Source organism: Leucopleurus acutus (assembly GCF_964270905.1).
Source record: "Leucopleurus acutus genome assembly, chromosome: 17".
NCBI lineage: Eukaryota > Metazoa > Chordata > Mammalia > Artiodactyla > Delphinidae > Leucopleurus > Leucopleurus acutus.
The window spans coordinates 2,986,740-2,996,241 of record NC_139159.1 but is presented as its reverse complement, the minus strand read 5'-3'; the positions used below and the strand labels follow the sequence as shown (position 1 = coordinate 2,996,241).

Below are 9,502 nucleotides of genomic sequence, written 5' to 3'. Positions count from 1 at the left end.
GGTCGGCAGTGGTGCTCTGCAGCCCCGGGGGGGCGGTGAGGTCCCAGCCGAGCGCTAGGGAGGTGGCCTAGGAGGACGAGGGGCCCGGGCAGGCTGGCGGCGGCCCTGCCCAGCGCTGTCCTGTGGGCCTGTGGTGGGCTGCCGCGCTACCTGTCGCTGAGGAACAACTACCACGATCGTCGCTGTTTAAAACAGCACAGACGTATTATTCCACGTTTGTGGGCACGGCTCGGCGGTGTCCTCTGCTTCACGGTCTCTCACAAGACTCCAGTGAAGGTTTCAGCCCGGGCGGGGTCTTGTCTGAGGCTCAGCAGGAATGATCCGCTTCCGAGAGCTGTGGTTGTCAAGAACCGGTGGTTCCTCGCAGGCTGTTGGACTGATGCCCTCAGCTTCTTTCTGGCTGTTGACTTCGGTTTCTTGCCACGTGGGCCTCTCCCTATGACAGCGCATTCCATGGAAGCTGGCAGGAGGGAGGTCATGGTCCTGAGTAGCCATCATGTAAGTGACACCCCATCACCTTGGCCGAATCTCAGTGGTTAAAGCAGATCACAGGCTCTGCCCACGTGCAAGGGGACTTGGGGAAGCCGAGGGGCTGCCTCAGAGGCCCAGTGCTACGGGCACCATTTTATTCCTGTCTTACAAAAGAAGAAACTGAAACAGTTAAGCATGCAAGTAGTGGGGCCGTTATATTTTAAGGACTGAAAAATGGCTGTACGCTTTGACAGTGTTGGGGAGTTCTTTGGGGACTTTTGTTTGGTGTCTTTTTAATGCAGTGGTGTAGGTCAAGGTCATATGCTTGTGGTTCAGTGAATGTGCAGGTAGGAAGAGAAGCTGAGTAGAGATTACTCTTTCAGAAGGTAATGTTAAAAGGAAGAGCACTTAACCGTTTTTTGTAGTCACATTGAATTATTTCTCTCTATAATCAGAAATTTTTCTTTTCCAGTTCACTGAGTTTAACCAGTAATGCCATTCAGTTGCCAATATCAAGCAAAGCAAACATAAGCCACTTTTAATCTGCTTTTTAAGAAAGTGGTAATCCTTTTCACAGTGCCTGACGGTAAGTCACAGTTCCTGCCTTTATAACGGAGTTTTGATCTAATGCATTTAAAATAGCGATTTTGGAAACATTAATTTTAAAGCCTTATTTGCTTTTTTCTTCCCTCATCTGCTCTAAGTTCATGTGGAGAGAGCATAAAGAAAGATAACTACTAGTTTCTGGAAATGTATTTGTCATCTTTCATCATTTACATTGATACTGGGGATTTTTACCTCCAGTTGTTAAAAATAAAACGCTAGCTCTTGACATCTGTCCCTTTTATTTATAGATGAGGAAGCTTTATTTTATATGTGGGGTTTTGACTTGGACAACTAGGTGATGGCAGGGTTGTTTTAAATATTCTGATTTCCAGACCTGTGCACTTTCTGCTGTTCCACAAAGTGATGAACTGTAAGGGCCAGAATTTCTTACGTGAAGTGTTTCTAACTCAGCGTGGAGGTGGAACTCAGAGTAAGAGGCACCTGGTGGAAGGAATAGGGACTGACTCTTTCCCTCCTATTGAAAGTGGTGGCTCTTCTTGTTTGCTGTTAGTAAGTTTAACCTTAAGACTTTGTCATTGTTACAAGGTAGAAGCAGGGGAAGAACTTTTGGAGTTAGGATGATGTTGGACCAAATTTTTAATTTTTGTTTTTCTTCTTAATGTAGGGTGGTCCATGAGAACAGTGTGAAATATACACCAAACTGTTCTAACTACTGTCTTCTTTCTTCCTCAGAACAAATTATTTTTCTTTATGATAGAAGTTAACGCTTCTCATTAGCCTCATTACTGTTCATTTTTGTTTTTTAAGCAACAAGTTTACTGAATTGTCCAGTTAGCCGTTCTAGACATCAAAACCTATTCCGTTTTTTTGTTGCTTATGTAGTATAACTGTGCTCTGTCTTATGTGAGCATAATTGTCTTTGTACTTGCGTTTGTAAATTGACCACTTTTCTTGTCTGTTTCTTTCAGTAATCGTATCAGAGTGAGGTATAAGCTCACAGAATCCAGAGAAATCATCATGAAGTTGTATGTATTTCTGGTGAACACTGGAACCACCCTGACATTTGACACTGAACTTACAGTGCAAACGTGAGCTGGGTTTCATTGATTCTCATCAGTTTTGCATTTTGTACATGTAAAAAGTTAAAGAAAGATTTGATTTTGAGAATACTATTCCTTTATTAAATAAGAGTAGCAGTATGGCAAGTCTTCACTTTTTTATCCTCAGCATATTACGTATACAGTTGTCATCTTCCTCTAAAGCGCTAATGATAAATTTGTTAAGTTGTGCTTTGTTCTGTTTGCGTGACTGTGTTTTTCAGAGTAAACATACTGATTTCAAACCAAAGCAGTCGAATAGAAGTAAGTTTTCATAGCTAGTTGCTCTTCTGAGTTGCCCAGGGCGCTGCTGAGGGGGTTATTGTTATAGCTACATAAACCAGCATGTACCAGCCCTGTGGTTTTTCGTCACTGTTTTTATTATTTTATGTGAATAAAGTCAATAGTGTTTGTTTTGTTTGTTAATGATAGAATAAAATTTCAAATTAATCTTATTTTTTAATGGAATTATGAAATTATTGTTTTGAAAGTTCTAGTTTTTATAAAATCTGATTTGACCTGTAAAGGAATGGTTTTTTGAAAGATTAGGAAAAGAAAGCGATTTCCATATGGTGTAGACGTCGTGTGTTTTGTGTAATGTGATGTGGAGATTTTAACACACATTCTTTGTTCTGAGGATTTTAACAGACCTGATGCTAATTTGAGCATGTTCCTTTGCTACGTTATATAAAGATCACAAAAATAAATGTTTCTACTGCCTGCATTTCATAAGCTCACTTTTAGGTGTGGGACACGGGTGATCGTTGACCTTCTAGTTATTTATGATTGGCTGGTTGATTATGGAATCCAGCTGCAGAAACAAGAAGCTTGTAGTGTTTACTACTGTTTTTGGGGAAATTTTCAGAGTGAAATTCATTTATCTGTCAGGTATTTTTACATAGTGCCACTTGGATAATGAAAAACGTTGTCATTGGGCAAATGTAAATAGCTGATGTTTTGGCCCCCTGCCCCCCCTCTTTTAAAGTGTGGCTGACCTGAAACATGCCATCCACAGCAAGTACAAGATCGCTATTCAGCACCAGGTGTTGGTGGTCAACGGGGGAGAGTGCATGGCTGCAGACCGGAGAGTGTGCACCTACAGTGCCGGGACGGTAGGTGTCCAGGGCCTTTCCTTCCATGCAGACGCACTCCAGCTTCACGGAGGGGCTCGGGGCTCGTGGTCGCAAGGAATGTGTATCTGATTGGTGTATGGAGGGCAGTGTGCACGTTCGGTATTTGTAACATTTTACTTCTTTTTTTTTTGAATTTTTACTTCTATAGGACACAAATCCAATTTTTCTTTTTAACAAGGAAATGATCTTATCGGAACGTCTACCTGCTATTCCTAAAACTACCTTTTCAACAGAAAATGACATGGAGATAAAAGTTGAAGAGTCCCTTATGATGCCTGCAGTTTTTCACACTGTTGCTTCAAGGACACAACTTGCAGTGGTAATTGTAATATTTATTTATACCTAGTACAGTTTAAAATTAAAAATTGGCATTATTTAACAGAATAATGTCTTATTCACATGCTTGGTAATGTTTTTGTGGACTATTAGCTTACTAGGCATTGGCGGATGATCTAAAAAATTGATTGCTTCTAAAAGCATTCAAATCTTGGGCTTCCCTGGTGGTGCAATGGTTAAGAATCCGCCTGCCAACGCCAGGGACACAGGTTCGAGCCCTGGTGCAGGAAGATCCCACATGCCACAGAGCAACTAAGCCCATGCGCCACAACTACTGAGCCTGAGCTCTAGAGCCCACGAGCCACAACTACCGAGCCCACGTGCCACAACTACTGAAGCCCACATGCCTAGAGCCCGTGCTCCGCAACAAGAGAAGCCACCGCAGTGAGAAGCCCGCGCACGCAATGAAGAGTAGCCCCTGCTCGCTGCAACTAGAGAAAGCCCGCGCACAGCAACAAAGACGCAATGCAGCCAAAAATTAATAAATACAAAATAAATAAATTTATTAAAAAATAAAAGCATTCAAATCTAAATAGCAGAGTAGTCTAAATTATAGAGGAAACATGCCAAAAACATGAAAAATAACAAACTTTGAAAAAATATTTTGTGATTACTTTGTCTGGTTTTTAAATTTCAGGCGTGTGCTTTGTTCGTCATCCTTCGTTTGCAAACAGTTACAAAATCTTAGGGTGGAACAACTGTCTTAAACATGGTTTGTTTACTGTTTCCTAGATGATGGTGTGCAGTTAATGACTTCAGGATATTGCTTTGATCAGTGCAGTACCTATGTTTGAGTAGACAGACATAGGCACAGAGAGCTTAAAGAACTCTTAAGATTGTGACTTTTCTCTCACATCCATATTTAGGTCCTGGAGGAGCGCCCAGTCTCTTCCTAATACATACACCTCTGTTGCTGCTTGCAGCCCCCGTGCATTGTTTCCCAGCCATTTGGTTTGTTTTTTGTTTTTTTTTGTGTTTGTTTTTGACTTGCTGGTACTTTACTGTAATACTGGCTGTAAGCTATCAGTCGTGGGACACATTTTGCTTTCAGACATAAAAAAAAAATGTTATCTTTTAGAATCAACTGAAAAAGAGTATTTACCTTTTATAAAAATAAATTAATGAAATAAACTATTAAGTAGTAATATTTGCGTTTTTAAAAGAAATTTCAGAGCAGGTTGTTTTAATGTAGTACATACGTTTGTGAAACTATACCATTTTTCACACAGGATACAACATAAAAAGAGAATAACCTCATCTTTCTGGAATATGCTTAATAAACATTAAAGAGTCAGGAAATGATTTTTAGAAAGCAAAATTATTTTTAAAAAGACAAACTCTGTAAACTGAATTTATGTAATAGAGTCCTTGAGATTTGTTTTCTGATTATTGGTCTATAAATAAATTAATAAAACTAATAAAGATAGGTTACACAGTTGCATGCCACTTAAAAAGCAATAGTTTTGATTTAATTGAAAAATATAGATACTACATGCTAATAGAAAAATGTAATATTAGATATAAAAATTATAGGCTAACCAAATAGGACGTATAATTGTTAAGTGATTAGAGTAAAAAATCAAAAGAACAAATAAAACTTGATAAAAAGATTTAAAAATCAAACAGATGAAATGAGAGAGAGGATTAGTGTAGCAGTAAACAATCTTTGCAGTATCTAGTGATGCCAGGTGACAAGTTAAAGAATTGTAGAGGTTTAATCCAGGCATGGATTAAGTAGGAAAGAGAAGGGGGTATAATGAGTAGCAGAGAAGAGCTAGGAATGGATACTATCTTCATTAAACTAGCAAAAATCTAGATAGGATATAATAGAAATAAAAAGTGAATACTAAACATAAAATAGTGAGGTTAATACAGTCCAGTATTTGGTTATTAATTAGCCAACTTTTCTCTTATTAAAAGAAATTTTATGGTATGATCAAAACAGAAAACAACTATGCCATCACAAGAAATACTGCTAAAACAGGTTGCTAAAGTATGAGAAGAAAGATATGCATGGAGCTAGTAGATAGTGGTTGTTAAAAGCATTAAACAGAAAAAAGTGAAATTAATAATAAAAGATTTAATTTGTGAAAAAGCCAAGCCATATCTGTGTTTGCCTATCAACACAGGCTAAAGATAACAATATTAATCCCAGGAGAATTTTCATATAATGACGTACGTCAGTGTTCATAGCAGATGGTGGAAACAGCTCAAATGTCCAGTGGATGTATACACAAAATGCGCTATATTCATACAGTGGGATATCATTCAGCCTTCAACAGGAAGGAAATTTGTGATATAAGCTACAACATGGAGAAACCTTGAAGACAGTATACTAAGTGAAATAAGCCAGACACGAAAGGACAAATAGCGTATTATTCCAATTATGTGAGGTCCCTAGAATAGTCAAATTCATAGAGACGGACAGTAGAATAGATGTTACCAGGGACCGAGGAGTGAGGGGAATGTTGAGTTAATTGTTTAATGGATGCCGAGTTCCAGTTTGGGATGATGAAAGAATCCTGGAGATGGGTGGTGGTGATGGTTGCCTAGCAATGTGAACGAGTTCATGGTACTGAGCCATACACTTAAAGATGTGTTAAAACGGTAAAATTTATGTGTTTCACCACAAAAAAATTTTTAAGGGAGATTTTAATACATTTCTCTCATAATCAAAAGGATCTTGTGGACTAGATTGAATCCTCTGAATCCTAAAAATATAGAATATACTTTTTTCCTTATAGATAACCCAGAAGAGTATCAAAAGACTAATATATTAATAGCAAAAAGCAGATGTTATAGGGATACAAGGATGGTTCAATATTTGGGTATGTATTAATATAATTAATTGCCTCAATCACTAATACTTTACAGGAGAAGACATAGAGCATCATATTAATGTTGTCTGGAAGAGGCATGTGTTAAAATTCAGCAGCTGTTCCTAATTAATTAAATAGCCCTAGAAGGGAGCAAAATAAATGTAACACAGACTTGACCAAATATAAAAAGGTAATCAGCTTTCAAGTAAGTGAAAAGCTAGAGTCACTTGCATAAATCAGAATAAACCTGTTCAGTATTCTTTTGGAACTTCTGGGAAATATACTGAAATAAAAAAAATCAAGTAAGTGGTGAAGTTAATGGAAAAGAAGTGAAAAACATCCATTTTAGATGATATGATTGCATATTTGGGAAATTTGAGAGAATTTAATAAAAGCCCACTGGAAGGAATTGTAAGGTTGATTGGGTGTTTGATAAATAGATAAACATCATTCCTATTTCTCTGTATTGGCACTGCTTTAGAATAGAAATGGGAAATAAATTGCATTCTCAATAGCAACAACAACAAAAGTCTATAAAGTTCCAGAACATAAAAACTTATTATTTTTTTAATATTTAAAAAAAATTTTATTTTATAATGGAACATAATTTAGTAACAATAAAACATAATCAAATGAAAAGATATATTCTTAATGTTCATGATCATATTCTAATTACTATCTGTTCACTAGCTTAATTAGTTACAGTTAAATGCTATGATGAAGCATTTTTGCTTTTGGGGGGGTGAGGGGAATTTGGTTGTTTTGTTTGTTTTATTTGTTTTACATAAAATGGATATTAAGTTTGCTTGGAAGGATCACTGTCCAGGAATAGCTAAGAAAGTGATGAGAAAGAAGAATGGGAAGTGGAGGGAAGAATGTACCTCTCAGTTTGTAACATCCACCCAGAGCTACTCTAACCAACACAGAGACCCACAGTCAAACTGTCCATCACATCAGCAATTAGAGGCTCGGTCTTTTTTTTTTTTTTGCTGCACCACTGGGTTTGTGGGATCTTAGTTCCCCCACCAGGGATCAAACCTGGGCCCCCAGCAGTGGGAGCGCAGAGTCCTAACCACTGGACGCCAGGGAAGTCCCCAGCCCTCTTGTCTTTTAACCATCCAGAGCGTGGTCTCCAGAGTCACGTTTCCCAGTTACTTGGGTGACCTTGGACTGTTGTCTTTACTGCTAGTGAAATTAATAATAGAGTGTTGTTTATTGATAAACATATTTGAAAATAGACATACCACAATTACACATTCATAATTTTTAGTGCACTTTCACAAAGTGAACGCAAATTTTAAAATACGGTGTCACCCCAAAAGCCCCACTTCATGCTTTCTCCCTTTCAGGACCCATTATTTCTTTCATGAAGTTAACCAATATCCTGACTCCTAAAACGGTTTGTTTTCTTTTGTGTCTGGCCTCTTGGACTCAGCATTACGTTCCTGAGACTCGTTCGTGTAATCACGTGTATTAGTGGTTTGTATTCATTGCTGTGTAGTATTCCACCATAGAAAGTTCACGGTTTTACTTTTGATGGTTGTTGCTGCGTTGCCCTGTGTGGACCTCTAGCTGCATTTACTCCCAGGAGCAATGAGTTCCTCCTCATTATCACGGCAACAAGCAGGAACCAGAAACGGAAACTTTCCTGTAGCAGTGCTTCCTTTGAAATGAGTTCAGAGCACATTCATGCATGTACGTAAGTACACATATGCAGACGTGCACACAAACATCACCTTCTTTTACCGATTATTTCTTCTTTTCCAATATAGGAGATGTATGAAGTTGCCAAGAAACTCTGCTCTTTCTGTGAAGGTCTGGTCCATGATGAACATCTTCAGCACCAAGGCTGGGCTGCAATCATGGCCAATCTGGAGGATTGTTCAAATTCCTACCAAAAGCTACTTTTCAAATTTGAAAGTATTTATTCGAATTACCTGCAATCCGTAGAGGACATCAAGTTAAAACTTACTCAGTATGTATGCCATTAAAATGGATAATAAGATGTTTGTTTAAAATACCTTTGCAGTTTACCAGTAGTTTTAGTAACAGTAATTTCGTTCCTAGTAGGCCATATATTTATTATAATTGAGGTTCATGTTTTTGAGACTTTTATGATGACTTTTATGGACTGTAAAATTTTTAAAATTATGGACAGTTTTATCCTGCATATATTTTATGAATCTGCCATGTTTCTTTTTCTTGTATTTTCTTTATGTAAAAGACTCAAAATACTTTTGAAATCATTTAGAAACCAGGAACCTTTGTCTCTTGCCTTGCTACCAGTTTTACAATAAAGTAAAGCAAAATGCAGAAATAACAATCTAATGGGAGTGGAAAAGTTTTCAAACATTAGGCAGTCAAGGAAAATTCTATTTTTCTTTTTAAATATTGCCATATGATGAAGGCTTGCTGAGATGGAAAAAAGCCTTTGTGTTCCAGTTCTCATTTAGATGTTTTTCTGGTTCTTTGCATATAAGCCCATCTGATACCCATTGGTTCTTTTTTAAAAGGGCTATAATGAATGTAAAACAATACGGCAATAATTCCACACAAATGTAGCCCTTTGTTGTGTGTGTGTTTGTGCTTTCAGTGTTTTGTATTCATTTTTTTTGGTTCTTAAACTTTTTATTTAACTAGAGTTGGAGGGAAGTATTTTCTTTTTCTTCTTTCAAGTGAACTTTGTTAATTCAAGTTTCTCTATTTTGTGGCATGAATGTTTAGAACGTTTTGGCCTTAAGTGGACAATGGGGTGCATCTTGGGAAGGAAGGAATGATTAATGAAGACTGGAAGGAGCATTTACAATTTTTATAACCTGAGATTTCAAGTAACTGTGTTTTGGGGGGTGGGTAGTTCTCTCAGATGTTAATTTAATGTAGGATCCTGAATCATTTTACATAGTTTTTACAGAAGTCAAATCATCAAGATTTCATCTTTTCCCCATGTTTTTTTTTGTTTGTTTGTTTTTGTTTTTGTTTTGTTTTTGCGGTACATGGGCCTCTCACTGTTGTGGCCTCTCCCGTTGCGGAGCACAGGCTCCGGACGCACAGGCTCAGCGGCCATGGCTCACGGGCCCAG

General features: G+C 37.8%; 1 protein-coding gene across 2 annotated transcripts in view; it reads left to right on the top strand.

Annotated features, from left to right (window-relative positions):
• The first annotated feature begins 254 nt into the window (after positions 1-254).
• Positions 255-9,502, top strand: part of RB1CC1 (RB1 inducible coiled-coil 1) — a 43,416-nt gene continuing 34,168 nt past the window's right edge. The window contains exons 1-5 of one of the 2 annotated variants that reach the window (XM_082858763.1): positions 255-1,057; positions 2,007-2,126; positions 3,121-3,247; positions 3,417-3,587; positions 8,196-8,398. In XM_082858763.1, the coding sequence (XP_082714889.1) occupies positions 2,056-2,126; positions 3,121-3,247; positions 3,417-3,587; positions 8,196-8,398 (572 nt within the window). In that variant the 5' untranslated portion in view covers positions 255-1,057; positions 2,007-2,055. Of the gene's footprint in view, positions 1,058-2,006; positions 2,127-3,120; positions 3,248-3,416; positions 3,588-8,195; positions 8,399-9,502 lie in introns of those variants that run through there. The other variant, XM_082858762.1, reaches the window with a different exon arrangement.